This window comes from Desmodus rotundus, chromosome 1 (genome assembly GCF_022682495.2).
Source record: "Desmodus rotundus isolate HL8 chromosome 1, HLdesRot8A.1, whole genome shotgun sequence".
Classification (NCBI taxonomy): Eukaryota; Metazoa; Chordata; class Mammalia; order Chiroptera; family Phyllostomidae; genus Desmodus; species Desmodus rotundus.
This window is the reverse complement of record NC_071387.1, coordinates 51,899,242-51,917,590: the sequence shown is the minus strand read 5'-3', so window position 1 is coordinate 51,917,590 and position 18,349 is coordinate 51,899,242. Positions and strand designations below refer to the sequence as shown.

At 38.4% G+C, this 18,349-nt stretch overlaps 1 protein-coding gene across 13 annotated transcripts in view; it reads left to right on the top strand.

Moving 5' to 3' along the window:
- RFX3 (regulatory factor X3) overlaps window positions 1-18,123 on the top strand; it is a 274,106-nt gene extending 255,983 nt beyond the window's left edge. For 12 of the 13 annotated variants that reach the window (XM_024555052.4, XM_045191054.2, XM_045191047.2 and 9 more), the window contains 2 exons: window positions 8,584-8,626; window positions 12,085-18,123. In XM_024555052.4, the coding sequence (XP_024410820.1) occupies window positions 8,584-8,626; window positions 12,085-12,323 (282 nt within the window). In that variant the 3' untranslated portion in view covers window positions 12,324-18,123. Of the gene's footprint in view, window positions 1-7,586; window positions 7,650-8,583; window positions 8,627-12,084 lie in introns of all 13 variants that reach the window. The other variant, XM_053924226.1, reaches the window with a different exon arrangement.
- The last annotated feature ends 226 nt before the right edge of the window (window positions 18,124-18,349 follow it).

The window sequence follows — 18,349 nt, the reverse complement described above, 5'->3', positions numbered from 1 at the left end:
GTGTGTGTGTGTGTGAATTTTCTCATCAGCAAAATAAGCATAAGGATCATCGCTCCACACAGCTATCATGAGGACTAAATTAAGCAGGTAAGTAGATGGGGGTGGATAGGAGATAGGCACATAGTAGGTCCCTGATTTTGTTAGCTTCATTTCCTTTCACTTTCTTTCCCATACGTCTATATATATCTGCAGCTGTGAGTATTACTCAGGAGGAACTGTGTTTGATTGCCTTAGACTCCAGATTAGATTTCTAAATATTGCTTCTGCACTGACAGTCCAAGTAATAATGTGTTCGACAAAACCATCACTTTTTACACTGCAGAGATAAGTTTAGAACTTGAAGTTAATAAAACGGTAACATAAAGGCATGGGAAGACTTTAATAATACTACATGGCAAGGGGGGAAACAGCCTGTAGACAGTTTGCGAATGTTGAGTCAAATACTTCATGGAATTACAGAGAATCCAACAGCATTGTTTGGGATTTAGCCAGAGTGGTAATCAGAGGCAAACTAATCCAGTGCTTTGTAGAGCACAGCCGACAAAATACAATAAGAAAATAAGTCAATTAGAAAAGAAAATGGCAACATTAGGGAAGAAGCATAATTAGCTCTAACTTGTAATAAATCTTAACTAGAGGGAACGAATGAGTACTTGTAAAATGGGGAGGAAGGGTTGCATACGGGGGGTGGGCAAAAGTAGGTTCACAGTTGTGTGTCTATGAAACGGAGTTTATTCTTGTGTTCTTATTGATTAATTATTGCACTCTTTTCCATACAAACAACTGTAAACCTACTTTTGCCCACCCCTATGTAATTATAATATGTAATTATATAATACAGAAATAAAAGTTATGCAAGTTAAATTAAGGTAAAAGTAAGTCCCAAAGAGACATTTTAGTCCAACCATGGGCAAGAAACCACTTCAGCGATGTTACAGTCTTCTGTTATCAGTGCCAGTGACAGCTTAAAGATCTTATTTCCAGAGCAGAGATTCATGGGCAAACACTGGAATAAATGTACATATGTACATGTGCATCCATTTTCCCCTATATACACACTTAAAGGTACCGCTGCTGGCAGAACTGGTCTCCAGCATCAGACCAGAGCATGACTTGGTTCTGAATCTAGGTAAAGCCCACTCCTAAAGCGTAGCTGAGGCCCACACACTAGTCTTTCCTAGTTCGGGCTTTCAGCTGTGTGGCCTGAACTTGGTCCCCAGGTCAGCAGGAAAGCCTAAGGTCACACGGTGAAGGTTGCTTTGTGGATTCTGCTGCACATGCTGCCTGTGGTCATTTTGTTCAGCTCACCTCCAAGCACATTGGCTTCTGGCTGTTGGCCTCTGTGAAGCCCGAATCCTCACAGAACCCTTGAGTAGTGCCACTCAACTTTTTAGGGGCTTTCTGAGGCCTTGGGCACGCTTGTGGTGCAATTCGTTGGCACAGGTTGAACCCATAAAACTGTCCAAAGACTGGGATGTACCCTATTCCACAGTGTATAATTTTAACATTAGAGTTACTCCATGGGCCTCTGTTAAGATGTGACACTTTGGGATTTTTTGGTCCCACTGCAAAAAGCTATTTGATTGAGGAAATCAAATAGCTTTTGATTTCCTCAATTTTGTTTTTTACTTCTTTGTCTAGAATGACTTCCCTACGTATCATTAACAACTTTTAGCTCTGTGAGCCTGGTAAACTTTTTGGATGTATGATTGGTTTCAGCAAACCTAGACCTTGAAATGCATCCTGTAAAAAAACCATTCAGACTGATAGAAAATTGTACTTAAAATTCTAAGTCTGGGAATGAAAAACAAAGTACAAATGCTCTTAGTGACAAATATATCATAAAACATGAATTTATGCCTATATAGTACCCCACCCTGACCCCAGTGAAAAACACAAAACAAACAAAATTGAGGAAAAAATTACTATGACCTAAACAGCTTAACCTGGAGGGTGTGTTTCCTTTAATAATAGAGAAAAATGACCAACGGTCTTACTTAGGCAGATGTTTGTTTATTTTTCTTTCTTTTTTTAACCTTTCAATATTTTTCTTTAGGAACATGGTTTTCTTTTTTTTTTAATTTTTTCTATTACAATTTACATTCAGTATTATGTTGTATCAGTTTCGGGTGTGCAGCCTAACAGACAATTGTAAACTTCACAAAGCATTCTCCCTGGTATTTCTAGTACCCATCTGACACTGTGCATAGTTAATACTATAGTAATGAGTGTATTCCCTGTGCTGTACTTTATATCCCCGTGACTGTTTTGTCACTACTAATCTGTGCTTCTCAGTCCCTTCACCTTTTGTACCCAGTCCCATAACCCCTGTCTCCTCTGGCAACCATCAGTCTGTTCTCTATATCTGAGTCTGTTTCTGTTTTGTTTGTTGTTTTATATCGTTCTTTAGATTCCATATCTAAGTAAAATGATATGCTATTTGTCTTTCTCTGACTGACTTATTTCACTTAGCATGATACTCTCTAGGTCCCTCTATGCTGTCACAAATGGTAAGATTTCATTCTTTTTATGGCCAAATCATATTCCATTGTATGTATGTACCACAGCTTTTTTATCTACTTGTCTATCGACAGACACACGGGTTGCTTCCATATCTTGGCTTCAGGCAAATGTTTTTAAAAATGGATATGTGTGGTAGTCAGTTTAATGGGCCTCCAAAGATGCCTACATACGAATCCCTAGGACCTGTGACTATAATTGGTTACAGATGGAATTAGAGTTACTGATCGATGGACCTTGAAATGAAGAGATTATCCTATGTTATCTGGATGGGCTCACTGTGATCACAAGGGTCTTCAATCCTATGTTATCTGGATGGGCTCACTGTGATCACGAGGGTCTTCAATAGTGCAAGAGAAAGGCAGAAGGGCAGCGTCAAAGCGATGTAGCAGGAGAAAGGCTCGAGCTGGCATTGCTGGCCCTGAAAGGGCCACACCCAGGACTGCGGGCAGCCTCCGCAAGCTGGGCAAGGAAAAAAAAAATTTCCCTTAGAATCTTCAGAAAGGAACACAACCCTGCCAACACCTTGATTTTAGCTCAGTGAGACCTGTTTTTAGAATTCTAACCTTCAGAATTTTAAAACGTTTGTTTTATTTTTAGCCATTAAATTTGTGGTAATTTGTTGCAGCAGCAAAGGAAACAACTAAAGTAAGAAAGCAGTATTGCTCTGAATGAGGTCATTTATTACTTGTGGGTTGCAGACTCTTCCTCCAGTATATCATTTTTTCTTATTTCCTTGTCTTCTCAACATACATTTCACCATCATTTCTCCTTTGATAACTCCATCCTGAAAAGCTTCCTCCTCTGTAACTACTCCCCCTTTGCTCTTACCAATGGAGAATTTATGCTGTTGGGCTACCTCCTCACAACTTCACCTGCCATCCAAATTGGAACATACCTCCCCCTAGGGAGGCTTGCCCCATCTGAGTTACTATGACACATGTGACCTTTTTCCTGGTCTCTTTTCTTTTCAACCTTCAGCACAGTCTCCTCTTTCATCCTAGACTTCTTCACTGTTCACCCACTAATTCACACAATTAAACACCAACCATGATCCATTACTGCTATACGTGCAAGCCTCCATTGAAAAAAAGGAAGATTAGTCTTCCAAATGGCTTCCCATCCCCGTGTTTCTTCCCTTGTGACCTTCATCAGTTGCCCATGTGCCAGAGTCCCACTAGCTCTTAAAGCCTCTGGTTCCATATGCTTCCTGTCACCAAAGTCTTCACACCTTAAAGGCAAAATCTTCCATTGCTGTCACTGTTCGTGACCTGCAGCAGATCTCTTAGGGTTTATAAGCTCTTCTCCTAGCCAGGGGTCAGCCCATCATCTGTTCTGTAAGTAAAATTTTGTTGGAACACAGCCCCCCACGCTCATTTACCTATTGTCTATGGGTATTTTGGCACTATAGTGGTGGTTAAATAATTGTACCAGGACCATAAAGACTGAAATATTTACTGTCTGCCCCTTTACTGAAAAAAAAAGTTTGCTAACCCCTGTTCATGATTTTCATACATTTTGAGAGAGAGAGAGAGAGAGATTGTATCGGTGCCTGTAAATCTACACATTGGGATATACTATCAGGTGTTCCAGTAAAATGCAGTTCCTACAGGGAACGTTTGCCTGGCCACCTGAGATGATGTGGCTATGACTACTCACTGATCTTTCTGTCCTATGGTAAACTTCCACAGGGAAAGTGACCCCATGAGTAAGGTTTTCACGCCAGTCCCTGAACTCTCACTTCTTCCCCTCTTCTGAACTCAGCCTCTGTGTCTGGGCCTCTTGTGAATCCTCTCCTGCTTGCTGTCAGGGCTCCATAAATTCCTCTGCACCGTTTCACTTTCCAAGTGTTGTAGTACGAGGCTCGCCTCCCTCACCACACCGAGTTCCTGCTGCTGTATTGAATGTGCCGTGGTCTCTCAGTGCACCCGCGAGCTGCATTTGCCCCTCCTGAGCCCGACTCTCGCATGGTGCCTGTGCTTAAAAACAGGTATGAGGCCTCACAGGCCTGTAATGAACCTCCTCAGCTGCTTGGCCACAGGTGAGGGGCACTATCAGGGTTTCTCTCAACGATCCAGTCTGTAGTTGCATTGGCTGTGCTGAGCAGGTGCCCATTTACACCTCATGGCCATTACTAGTCTTATCATGAATTTATGGTCTAAACTCTCACTGGCTGACTTGACCGTCGCTTTTTTAATCTGCTGTTGTCCAGAAGGGTGTTCATTGTTATGACCCCTTGTCAGGACGTGGAGGAAATGGTTTCTAGGATAGCAGATCTTTTTTTCCTAAAAACAATAGATATGTTTTCTCTGTGTTCCATTCTATTTCTACTTTCATAGCATTCCCTATTTTTCTGTCTAGCTGACAGAATTTTAATTCTACATACATCAAAGGCCATATGCTTTCTAAGAACACATTTTAAATCCCTTAATTTATACTCCTTTCCTCCATGTATGGAATGTATATTCTCTCTCTCTCTCTCCCTCTACCCCACCTCTTTCTCTCACTCCCCTTCTTTCCCTCCTCCCTCCTTCCAACCCCTTTTTAGTTTCTAAACTGAAGATCAGAGTATCTGGTCTCAAATCTAACACCACTGTATTTCTGACATCATGTTAGGCAAATCAATTCATTGTTTTCAATAGCTGTAAGATTAAATCTAAGCTCTCTACCCTGCCAAATATATGGGGTTTTTGGTGAGGCTTCAATTAGGAAAATTAGGAATATTCATTTGGTATTTATTCAGACTTTAATGTTTATCAGGTCATGTTCATCAGATTTGGGGATATAGTTATGAAGAGGACAGATAGGGTCTGTCCCCACCCTCATTGCACTGGCATTAGGGCTGGGAAGACAGATACTAGATGAGGGGCTTTGAAGGAAATGATGGAGAATGACAGGAAATGCGATACTCAGAGCTGGCCGGAAAAGCCTCTCTGAGGAGGCCGTATTGAGAAAGTGATGCTCAAGGTCCTAATATCTGAGAGCAAGCCCATCATATACTGAACCACAGAAGTACTCTTTATAAGCTTAAGCTGTAAGATGCCACCTCAGTGAGTGGTACCCCCTCCGATCCCCTGGGCAGTGGGGAAGTTAGAAAGCAACGTGTTCTCCCTTTCTGGAGTTACAGCTTTACAGTGATCTCTGCACTTTCGTACAAACCTCCAAGTTTGCATTCAGACTGTTTATCTTTTCCTCCTCTTCTGTTTCTGGCTCCTGCTGGCCTAATCCAGGAGCTCGTCCTCTGGTCCCCGTCTTGACGCTGTCTTCCTCAAAGCCCACTCGCAGACCTCCCTGCCATGGGTGGTGTCTTTCTTCCGGCTCGCTCCAAAACGCTGCGACTGATTTCCCTTTCTTTTTTCTTTTCTTTTTGTTTTTACTTTATTATTTTATTTTTTACTTATTTTGATTTCCCTTTCTAATAACCCTGTACTTCTAAAAATTCAAGGGTTTCTAGGTTTCCTCATTTTTTTTTTTTTTGTAAAACTACCTACCTTCATAATACAAGCAACTTCTGATACCCACCTCTAGAAAGAGGGAATACTTTCAGATTGAGCTGACTGGAACTGGCTGGCACAGTGTCTAGCACATAGTGAATTCGCAATAAATATTTATTGAGTAATGAGTGAACGAGCTGATTCTCTAATCTTACTCAAGCTACCTAGAGGATTATTATGGTGGGTTTTTTTCCTTAATTACATGTATATTCTTTACTCACATGTAAAATGTATATAAAAACCTTTATCTTTAGCTATATAGGATATTAAATCTTACCCCTTATTTATAAGATATTTTAATTTTAAATCTACTCTCTCCATTTGCTGTTGAGGTGAAATTTTGTCGTCCTAGAGATACCTAGAAGCGTTGGCAGTGTCTCTAAGATCTGTAATGGTGTTCAGAACAGTGTGCAGCCACAAGCACACAGAATTTAGTGTGCAAATGTATTTTTGCTAATCATAATAACAATTGCTTCAATTTCAATTGTTTTGGCCTTTATTTTTGGCATCCTGAATAATCAGATATATCCACTTAGATTAAGCAGAGACTTTCTAAGGAAGATCTTTGTGTTGAGGAAATTGTCATATTTTCAGTTAAACAGCAACTAAAAGCAGTGTTTCTTTTAAAGAAATATTCCAAATATGTCCAGAGTATGGTGTTTCAGTTTGTGTGACATCATTGTTCATCAATGCAATGAAAATTTAGTCTCAGATTATTAGTGGAATATTTATTTTTATAAATACGGAGGTATGTTTAGAATCATCACTGCCAACTTGTTTCCAGAGTTGGATCTTAATTGTTAAGTACTTATTTAAAAGAAACAAAAATCTTATTGAGTTGTATCAATTAGAAATAACTTAATGAATGATCCCTTAGCTTTAGAAATGCTTCGTTTGTAGTTCTATAATATTTAAATAATACCCAAAATAAAGAGTCTCATTGATTTTTTGTTGTTTGTATTATATTCTTTAATTCAAGATATTTTATGTAATTTGAACTCTGCATTTTTTATTTTGACTCATGATCAGGACCTACTTTAAAATGACAGTTCAGGGTCCCTAAGGGATGCACCTATAAAGTAATGGGACAGTCTCCCAAATGTACTAGAGTTATATGTCAGGGAGACCCTTGTCCCCTTCAAAGCAGTCACCTAGGAAGGCCACACATTTGTTCCAGTAATGCCGTTATGGCTTAAAATATTGTGGAATGCCTCTTTTTAAACTGCCTCTGAACTGCTAAGAAATAATAAATAGTATAATGATATTATTTTGAATACCTTAAATTGTGACATGAATTTGATCTTGGTGAGAAGTCAGGAATCATCCGAGGACCAACTGCAGTGAATAAAATTGGGAGCGTCATTTGGAGTCACAGTTGATGTAGAATAAGAAGGTGGGCTTTCTTGAAGAACACGTTAACTGACTCTTGAAATTGTCAAAGAGGAATTCCAGGACCTTGGACCTTGGAATAAATGTATAAGCTCCCAAGGTAGCTACTATGAAGAACAATACATGTTTGGATTTTAAAAATGTGTATGTTTGCAAAATAAGATCAGTTTTATTACTTTATAGACATACCTTGTAGATGAAAAAAATACTCCTATCATGGAACTCTTTATAAGCAAACTTCTGAATGTAAGTAGAATTTCTGTCTCACCTTTTTAAGTCTCTTGAGAAATCTGAATTTCTAATAATGACTTATTCTGATCTTCAGCTTTAAAAAAAATGTAATGTTTGCCATTTAAAAAGTGGATGAGCTTAGGTTTTACTTCACCATTTTCTGATTCATTTTGTTATCCCTGCTCTTCAATTTTTTAATTAGTGTACTCATCTTTGTTCACCCTGAGACTCAAAATGTATTTTCTCATTTTAAAATCATCATCAACTTCTTGAACCAAAGTAGAAGTTAAAGTCTAGGCTCAAGGTTATTGTTTATTTTAAGCTTTTTTTTTTTTTTGCGCGTTAGTAGTGACCAGATGCCTTTCTTTTTTTAAAGTAGAACCCCACTATCCTATTAAATAAGAACATCAAATTACACATAGAAAAGTCTTTTTATAAAAGTAAATACTCAACTTTGGGGTTCCTGTTATGTTTTTCATTTTAACTAATAAAAGCTTAAAAAACAATTCAACTGAACAGCTGGACCATGTTTTTCTAGTGGAGACCGCAGGGGACTCACAGACTGGGCCGGGGAGTTTCACTGATGAACCCTGCTTCGTCAGTGCTCCCACATTTACTCCTCCACATCCCTGTTCATCCTGGCTGCCAGGCCCCTACTTCTGGCTGCTACGTTAAAATAATAAAAGTAAAATGGAACGTGGAAGGCAGAGAAAATTGTTATCCTTTGGCAGAGTGGCTAAGACAGCTAAATTGTGACACAATTTAAACTGTTCGAATGTGGCAAGTTTGATTGAAAAATTACATGACCTGTGTAGTTAGAGAGCAAAACGGTCACTAGTTTATAGTTTGAAAAAGTCATAGTGTGGTGCTTTTGTTACCACAGACTGAGAATATTATTTTATTCTGCCTGGCAGTAACTTTTGCACAAATGACTGTTGTTGTTTTGCAGTTTGGTGATTTAAATGCTGTGTCTCCTGGAAATCTGGATAAAGGTAAGAATTGAAAATAATGTACATTGTCAAGGACTTTCTTTAACCAGGAAATTCCCATAGAAGGAAATGTGGTGTATGTCCATCGACCTCATATTCTGTGGAAATAGCATACATTCCTAGATGAACATGACCGTGTCTTTGGGATCCTTCACTGTTTCTCCGTTTCTATGCTTTCTTTATATGAGGTGCCTTAAATGCAAGAATTAAATTTAAATGCTCATTGAATTTACAAGCTCATTTTGACTTTTTGCCTGAAATTCATTATAAGTAACAAATTATTTCTATCTCCAGAGTCCTAGAGAAAAATGATAAAATTGGTCAAAATATTTTTATTCAAGGCCTACGTGGCAAGAAAAAAGATTCCTCAGCCTCCCTATCACCACTTGTGGAAAAATAACTCAAAAAGAGCAATGATGTTTACTGTGAAAGCAAGATCAGTAGCGGTATAGATGAAAAGGATAACATATGTTCTTAAATTTTTAATACTTTGTTTATGCTATCACAGTTGTCCCTATTTTTTCTTCTTAAATTTTATTACCAGCATTGCCACTCCAATGTGAATAGGATATATATTCCCGAAGGAACTTTTGCTCTACAAAGCCAGAGTAAAAGGAATAGGGTTTAGGGGGAAATAAGGTTAGAATAGATCAAATACAAGCAAAAAACATTCCTATAAAAATAACAACCTAGTTATTATAAAAACTTGTGATGAACAAACACTGTAGAAAATGTAGGCCTTTCTTCAAAAACAACAACAAAAAAAGGTTTTAAGCAATTGAGTTCCATAGTCAGAGACAATATGCACAAAGACTGGTAAGAACAACACAGTCAGCCCTTCCGGGGCACAGCCAGAGCCAGTGGGCACCTGAGGCGAGAGGAAGGGCTTGGGGAGTGTGCATGGGAGAGCTGTTTTCTGGAGCGCGCTGTACGAGGGTGCTGGGTCCAGCTTCTGGGCTCCTCGGCGGTAGAAAGCATTAGTGTCCTAGGGAACATCACCTGTGACCCCACAGCACTCCTGTGTTGCACTCCTATCAGTCTCTACCCACTGTGGATGCATTCATTCCTGTTAGAGGAACATACATGGTAGCAAAGCAGGAAAAGCAGAAAACAGTAGCCCAAATAATACTGTTGCTGCAAGTACGTACTCTATTTGCGTAACCGGATAACCCTCAGAAAAGGACGTCAGCTAACAGATGATGGTTATTTATAATTTCAGAGAAAGAATGGTGGCAGTTGAAACCCATGTCTAACGTCAGGCAACCCTGATGGCGCATTGACCCCAAAACCTCATAACCCAAATTTGGGGTGTTGTCCCTGGGTGCCCAGAGGTGCAGTAGGAGTGTTGCTACTTGGCCAAACACTGAATGACAGCCAGTCTTCTTTGTAAAGTGCTGAACCAAAACAGCGTCTTCTGTACACTCCAGCAGCACCAAATTTTCATTTTTGTACACCAAGTGTTCGTAATCACAAGCAGGTTTCCCAGAAATGTCTTTGAGTCTTTATAGGTGTATAAAACATCTATGGAATTATTTGCCCTTAGGAACCAGACAAAGGGCTCGCTTTTGTGGAATGCTCTGTAGCCTGTCCAGAGGCGCCCTGTCGCCCCTGCGTGGGCCGCACAGAAGTGGCCTGGAGCACTGGCGTCTGTTCAGTGCCTCACCCCGCTGCCGCTGCTCCCGCCTGCAGTGGGCAGAGGACAGGACTTCCCTCACATTCTCTTCTCTGGCCTACCACCTTGAAATGATTTTTTTTCCTTTTCAGTGGTGTTTTTTATTTTGTTTTGTTTTGCATACTATTATTATTTTGACATTATTTCTCAGGCACAGGGAAGTAGGCAGAGAAAGGGCTAAGAAGCAACAGGATCTACCTCACGTTCTCGGTGTGGCCCGGCCGATCCCATCCACACCCGGACCTGATGCTTCTGGAGCTAACAGCCAAAGGGCATGATCAGAGCCTACAGCTGGAATGTGAAAACTTCAACTTTTTGTGGACTCTTTCTACAAAATGGGAATTTTAATGTTTTTCCTGATAGTAAAAGTAATAATAGCTCCGTAAAAAATTTCAAGTAACGCAGAGAATTAGAAACTATAGAAAGTGAAACTTCATGGTCACAACTCTCAGAGACCACCACCATTAAGAATTTTGTGTGAGGATCCTTCCTTTTTTTGTTAATGTATATAAATAAATGCATTAACCAAAAAAAGTATCACACAGATGTTTCAATTATACCTTCTTGATGAAGCAAGTGTCTGCCCCCTTCGTGTATCCTTCTCCCTACAGCCCCCAGCCCTTCAAATGTGCTTGTTCTAACAAATCTGATATTATCAAGTCCATTTCCCATATAAAATATATGGACAAGACATCTTTTGCCTCATCTAAGAGTTCCTCTGTGTTTATCACTTAATGATGCTTTACAGACATCATTTCTAGTCATTATATCTGAACTCTACCTTTTGAATTACATACACCATTTCTCAGGAGATTTTGCTGCTGGCAACTGTGTACAGCACAACTGTATGTGGAAGTCCCTGTTACTCCTAACCCATGTTTTCTGGAGCCGTCTTTGCCCCAGTTGATAATAAGAAAAGTCAAGGGGTGCAATGCTATTAAGAGCTGCATTCGCAGGATTCGCAGGGACTTCTGCGGTAGATGTGGCCCAGATGGTAAAACTAGACTCAACCTTAGGGAGTCCAGCTTTATCTGACTGAAGAGCTACTTGTACATGATATGCCCTAGGAGAGAATATCATGGAGATTTGATTGTGCTTCTACAAGTCACTGTAACTCAAAAATATAACAATAAGTATAGATATATGAGTATTTTAATTATAGATGAGGTATTTGATGTGATTATACGTTTGTCTCTTTTTTTGGTAAATAGTAAAATATATTGAAGGTGAAGTAGAAAGATTTTTAAGGCAAAAATATATTCCTCACTGTTTAAAAATGATCACTCATGAAGAGGTATTCTCTGCACTCTTCTGAAGAGAATATTACACAATAGTAAAGCTGTGTGAGCATTTCTCTCTCTACTTTTGAATAGTAACTGTGCGGCTGGAAAAATTAAATGGTATTCCTTTATAATTATGTTTTAGTTAATATAAAATGTATTAAAATTTAGAGGTTACAGTTACTATATTTAATACATTTAATTTTCAGAAATGAATACCAGCTATTAACAGTGAGTATCAGTGTTGCCAGGGATGGAAATTCATTGTGCATTTTTAATCTGATACTACTGCCTCTGCCTTTATCATTTTTTGTAGTGAAAGTTAAAGGCCTATTTGACTCGTGATCTAACACATTCGTGTGCACCAAAAAGTCTGTACAGTGGCCCGTGCTTATACAGGGTATCATGTCATGATAGGTCTCACTTGTTAAAGTGTATCTAAAGCATGTTTGATTGCCACTTTCCAATCTGCCTTTTGGTATCAGTCTTGGTATTATTTGTTTGTGCAGATGAAGGCAGTGAAGTGGAAAGTGAAATGGATGAAGAACTAGATGACTCTTCAGAACCTCAAGCCAAAAGAGAGAAAACCGAGCTGAACCAGGCATTTCCAGTGGGCTGTCTGCAGCCTGTTCTTGAGAGCAGCGTGCAACCGAGCCTCCTGAATCCGATTCACAGCGAGCACATCGTCACAAGTACTCAGACTATCAGACAATGCAGCGCTACAGGAAATACCTACACTGCAGTCTAAGGAATATTAAAGTGTATTTTTCCAGCTAACATTAACCCTGTTGATATTGGGCTTAAGTTGAAAATTTAATAAGCCTGAAGGTCGACTGTTGTCAAATTCTCTCTGTGCTGAACATTACCTTTCTGGAGTTGTGAAATGGAATGGGTGTATGTATTTTGCCAGATCTTTTTTTTTTAATGTAAACAAATGATTTGCCTCTTAATAAGAGTTTTTTTTTTTCTTAGTTTCAGGTGTCAAGAAGGATTTTTACAACACTTAATATTTTTGTTTTCTTAAAATTAAAAATAATTTACATTTTTGTAGTTTAAAATATTTTATTGTTGATTGTTAGTCTCGGTGTATTTCATGTGTAAGTTTTTAATTAGATGCACTTCTGTGAAATATCAAAAGAAATGAATTTCTTTGATTTACACTGGAGGCATGCCCATTTGGCAGCAGATGCATCGAATTTGCTTTTGAAAGGTGCTTTTCATTGGACAGAACTACAAGACACTATTTTGATAACATTTTGGAGTATGGAGAAAGAATACAGAGCCTTTTTATTATAGTGCTAGAGGGTTGGGAAGGTCATCTATTTTTTCTCTGAAGAAAAATTGAGCTGTGCATTTATCAGTTCAGAGTAAATGACAGAAATGCAAGAGATTATGCTAATATGTACATAATTTGTGTACATAATTATTAAATCATGTTAATGCAAGCTTCCGTTAAACATTGAATTTTAACTGCTGTTTGCATACCAATTCCTCTGTTTAATGACTACTGATTCTGTATTTGGGACCACTGCACAGATGCATTCTGCTGTTGAGTGGGGCTGTTATAGTTAGATACTGAAGCTGAAAAAAATGACTTGACTTTTTTTTTAAGTGTACATGCTACTTATGCTGAGCTGGACGTACAGGAAACCATTCCATTTGGATGACTTTCTTTTATTCCAGGTCTTTTTCCTAATAGTAGTTCAACATGCTGCTATTATAAAAGAAAATTTATAGAATGCAAGGAATGTAGCAACCTGCATATCGTTATTTCCTTCAAAAATATTTCCTGGTTTCTAAAGTATGTGGATTTAAATTTTAAACAGAACCTGAAGGCAGTGTAACTGGCACACCGTACTGTTGCTTATCCCCAATTCTGTAGGATTTGGGTAGGTGGCCGGATGGACCAGTGCCATCGAAGAATGTACATCAGGGATCATCGTACCTCGGCTATAACATGGTGCCTTAAAACAGAACTGAAGCTAAGGTTTAGTAAGGCTTATTTTGGTCATGTCAATTCCTCTTCAATCAATCCACTTGACAAGTTGTACCTGTCATTTTCGGATTTTCAAAGTAAGGACAGGTTACATGTTCTTCAAAGGAAATGGTGGGCAAGTAAAGCAAAACAAAAAGACAAAAAATCAATTTCCCTCTTTGAGTGACCGTGAACCTATTTTTTGTTCTTAGAGCCGAATATTACTTGATTATATAATCAGATTGCTTAAAAATGTGGAATAGCAGGCTAGCTCTAATTACCAACTTGTTACATAAAATCATATATATGTTAGATCATTCTTTTCTAGTTATAATTTAAGACAGTTAAAATAAGTAGGTACTTATCGAAGTGCATCTTTTCAGTCTAAATGTCTGTCTGTGTGCCGTGGTGTCTGTCCATACGCACATGGGTGCCCGCAGGCAGGAGTCGGCCACAGAGTCAGAAGGTGCGATCCTGGAGTGGATACACCCCTCCCCGTGTTCATTGACGTGAAGAGCCAAGGTTCTTTTAAGCACTCAAATTATTAACAACAACAACAAAAAGCAGGCAAATCCATTCATTTAAATAGTTCTAAAAAAGCTAATCAAGAAGAATAAATACATAAAGCCAAAAAAAAAAGGAAAGCACAAAATGATTCACAGATTATTTAATGGGGCCTATATTAAACTCAAGATGTTTATCTTTCCTGTTTTATTGGGGTGGAGGGTGGGATGGAAAGAAGAGGGTGAGCCAATCTGTAAAGTTAAAAATACCAAATGGCTTATTGGGTAATGGGCAGGGTATTTCAACTGCTGTTGCTCGATTGCCTTAGACTACTCAAATAACTAAGATCAACAGGTTTCTTAGGTAAACTTTAAGTGTTTTAGATGTAATTGTTTTAATTGATTCAAATTTTGTATTATACAACTCATATATTTGAAAGCCTTTTACCAGCTTATCACCTTTATCTAAATATCTTTTAAATGATCATCCCCCTTTTTTCTCCCAAAAAGGCAATGAATTTGTACCATCACATACACAAAAAAAGGCAAGCAAGACACCTTAAGCTCCAAAGACTGTACCTACTTCATTTTGCATTAGGAAACATTTACAGGTAAATTTAAATCAAAGAAATGACAGAAACACTCTGCATCTGACTCTCCTTTCTGAATTTTTTCGCCTTCCTCACCCTGTCCACCACCCCAAGAACTATAGTATATCTTCATTGGACCAAATGTATTTACATTATCATCTTGTTTATTGAACAATCTTAAATGTATTTATGATCATTGTTTCCTTTAATTTAATGTTGGATATATTTGTTTTGTTAGAGGAATCTGATAATATGGGAATATTAGATTAATTAAAGTTAGGGATTGGGGATCCTCCAGGATTCAACATTTCTTTCAATTGTTAATGGTTTGTTCTAAATTTGGACAGATTGGGAATTAATAAATATTATTACATTTCAACTTGAGAAACTAAAAATATTCTGATCTCCATTATGAATACAATTAGCAACATTAATCTTTGTTATTAGTGTAGACAGTTCTGACCAGTAGACAAATAATTTCTATGATCTATGCTACTTCCTGCTATTTCTAGTCCGCAATGACACGCACACATATACAATCACAAAGATCTTAACAATTTTGAACTTGAATTGTGAAATACATTAGAAAACACAAACATAATTTATACATTTGAGCAGATTGGAGCAACTATAATTAACTATCAGACATTTTAGTTCCATTTTTTCACTCATTGAAACTGTGACTTTTCTAAGTACTATTAGACACTAATGCTCTCAGCAGGTTTATTGACAAGTGACAAGGACACATTTTAAGAACTTCTTAATGTTTCTTGGCATCGTAATCAAACACTAGTCATGAAAAATATCTACATAGACCAAGTGATGCACTTTCAGTGAGGAGAGACGTAAGGAAAGTGTGCTGGCTGTTTTTAAGTTACAGGAAAGGTTTTTTCACGTAATAGGATTGAGTATTGTGAGTAGTTTGGTCCTCACACATGCTTTGAGAATCATACCCAAAAGATTTGCATTCATAAAGCCAGTGAACAAGAGGGTGAAATGGGAGAACCATTGCCTTGGAACACAGGATCCAACTTAAACAATTTTTTTTGGATATTAAGTAGCTGGTCACTTTTTCAGGATTTTCCTCCAAACTATGTTTGGACTGACTGTATAAGTCTTACTGCCTTTTCAGAAATCTGCTTTCCTTTTTGTGCTTTTTCTTGTACTGTATAGCACGGTTCACGCACCTCTCTTTAGATGGTGTACTTTAAAAACAAAAGTAACATTTAGAAAACGGTTTTAACACTGCATAACTATAATGAGTAGTGTGCGACGTCGACTGCCTTTGATCTGTAGTAGATGAGTGAAAATGAACACGTTCTGGTAGAATGCTGTCCAAGTCATTCAGGAGCGAATACGGTTTCATTACTGTGGTCGTGAACCTTTTTACATGGCTGCGCTCTCTAGAAGTGCTAAACGTGATGCATTTTCAAATATTAAAAAGTCTTCAGATGATATATTTGAGATGTCTAAAGTAATGCTGTGCTTGAAACATTCGTGTAAAAGGAAACAAACGTGTGTCACTGTGATGTTGGTCCTCCCCGTGTGGGCGCAAGTACAAAGTGAGAACACTTTGGCAAGTCACCGTTGTGTATTTGAGGCAGTGGTTATATACAGCAAATTGACCTTCGCTACAGCCTCCCCTCCCCCTCGGTCTTGGTGAGGCAACAGCAGCCATCAGAAAATCAGACCAGACCTTGCGAGTGGTGTGAACCGCACCGGAACAGGGGGAGAGGTGGTCATGCAGTTCTATTGAAAATTGGGCTTGTCACTAGATCAGATCAACCTCCACGTATATGGTTAGAAAAAATCAATTGATGGAATCCTAGTATTTCTGCAAGTTTGATGATTTTTTTAAAAAAACTGGAATAGAAGCATTAATTCAGTGCTTAGTTCTAGAGTTAGAAAACCCCTCTGACGTAACGCCTTGTCCTAACCCTTTGAGCTTTGTAAGATAGGCAGCGGGGGACAAAAGCCTTTTGGGTCCTTTATTTAGACTTAGACTGACAAAATATACTCTATATCCAAATGTCTAATTATGCTGTTTTTTTTAAAGGGGGGGTAGGAAGAGAAAGTGTTTTCATGCTGAACACTTGCATTTTATATACAACTCTTAATTTTCTTCAAGAGGGCTTGATATATTTATTCCCAAATATTCACTGCCATCTAAGTAAGTGTACTGTTTACAGAAACAAAATCGACTTTTCTAGCATCACAGCATGACTCTGGAAAAGGAGGACAGCCATGGGCCTGTAGACCCATGTCATAACCGATCTCTGCACATCGGAAGTACCTAGATTGCCTTTACAAGGTATGAGAAAGGAAGGGTTACTTTTTTTCTAAAACAAAACAAAACAAAAGATCTCATTTATTTAGCTTTAGAAAGTACAATTGTAAGTGAAGCCTTAGGAAGAAATGAGTTTGAGTGGCTAAAGAAAAGGTGAACTCTTTGGGGGCAGGTAATCTATCTGGAGTTAGATCTCTCATAACATACTGTTTGGGAATTTCACACAGGGCATAATGTCATTTATGCTCCAAAAGTTTAATACTTTGTCAAAAAATTATATATAGGTAGAATGGAGAGCAAAGCACTTGATCTTAAGCTCATCTGTCAGGAGATGCTCTAACTACTGCTTCTGGTGTCTGTAAATGCCAGTCTGCTCACACAGTTGCCGACTTTGTTCACGGGGCGCTCCGCGTGCACTGGCCTCCCAGGTCCCCTGCGCGATGGAACAGGCGAGCAGCGCCGTCTGCAAATGTGCTCGCGCTGCCCTAGCCGGGTGCACGTGAGAGTGTGGCCCACTCCGATGTCTGGTGAAAGGACATCCGTAGCCTAGTGCAAGTTTGCCGTAAACATGGCTTTTTAGGCAGTTGAGGAGGTCAAACCATGCAAATTACTCATGTGTTAACATGCAATACTCAAAGGGTTTTAATTTAACTCTCTTCTTTTGAATTCTTCATGATGATTTACTGTAAATGCTTCTCAGTTTGCATGCTCTGATCATTGCTGCTAGTGATTTTATGTGCCAGTAGACCTGAGTTTAGTTTACCAATTTTACTTAAATAGTAAAAGCCACTTACAAAGTGACTGCCTAGGATTTTTTCCTTTTGTTTGAAGTAATTGGTAACATGTTATTTTCAAAAATGTGTTTTGTCTCTTCTATTATTGGTTCTGGTATTTGATTCTTTCTTTCCCTCTTTCCTTTGTTCTTTAAATAAATTACGATGTTGGGATTGGAAGCCCTGAGTAATGAAATCTTTGGTAAGAATTGTGTATGTAGCTCAATAATGAGGACAACAAATCATTGTTAGAGGAATTTTGATTCTGGGGAGGAAAGAGAAAATAAAAACTCCCATTGACTGTTGCTGACCAAGTAAATTGTTCCTTCAATGAATTAATAGTTTTGAACAAATGATTGCCTTGTTTAAACCTGCTAACCACAATTTTAAATAACCCAATAAAGGAGGTATTGAATTTTATCCGTTTAAAAAGCATCTTTTGTACCAAAGCAAATTTTTTTCTCTACTCATCTCCATCATCAATTGGGACCTATGGTGGTGACCAGTGTGTTGGTTACAGAAACTTTAAGTGAGTGCCTTGAGAAAACTTGGAAATTTGTGCCTGGGGTGGTAAACTTTTAATTAGGTTAATTGTAGTGCTTACCAATCAGTAATTCTACTATCACTCAGGGCTTTCGTACCTTCT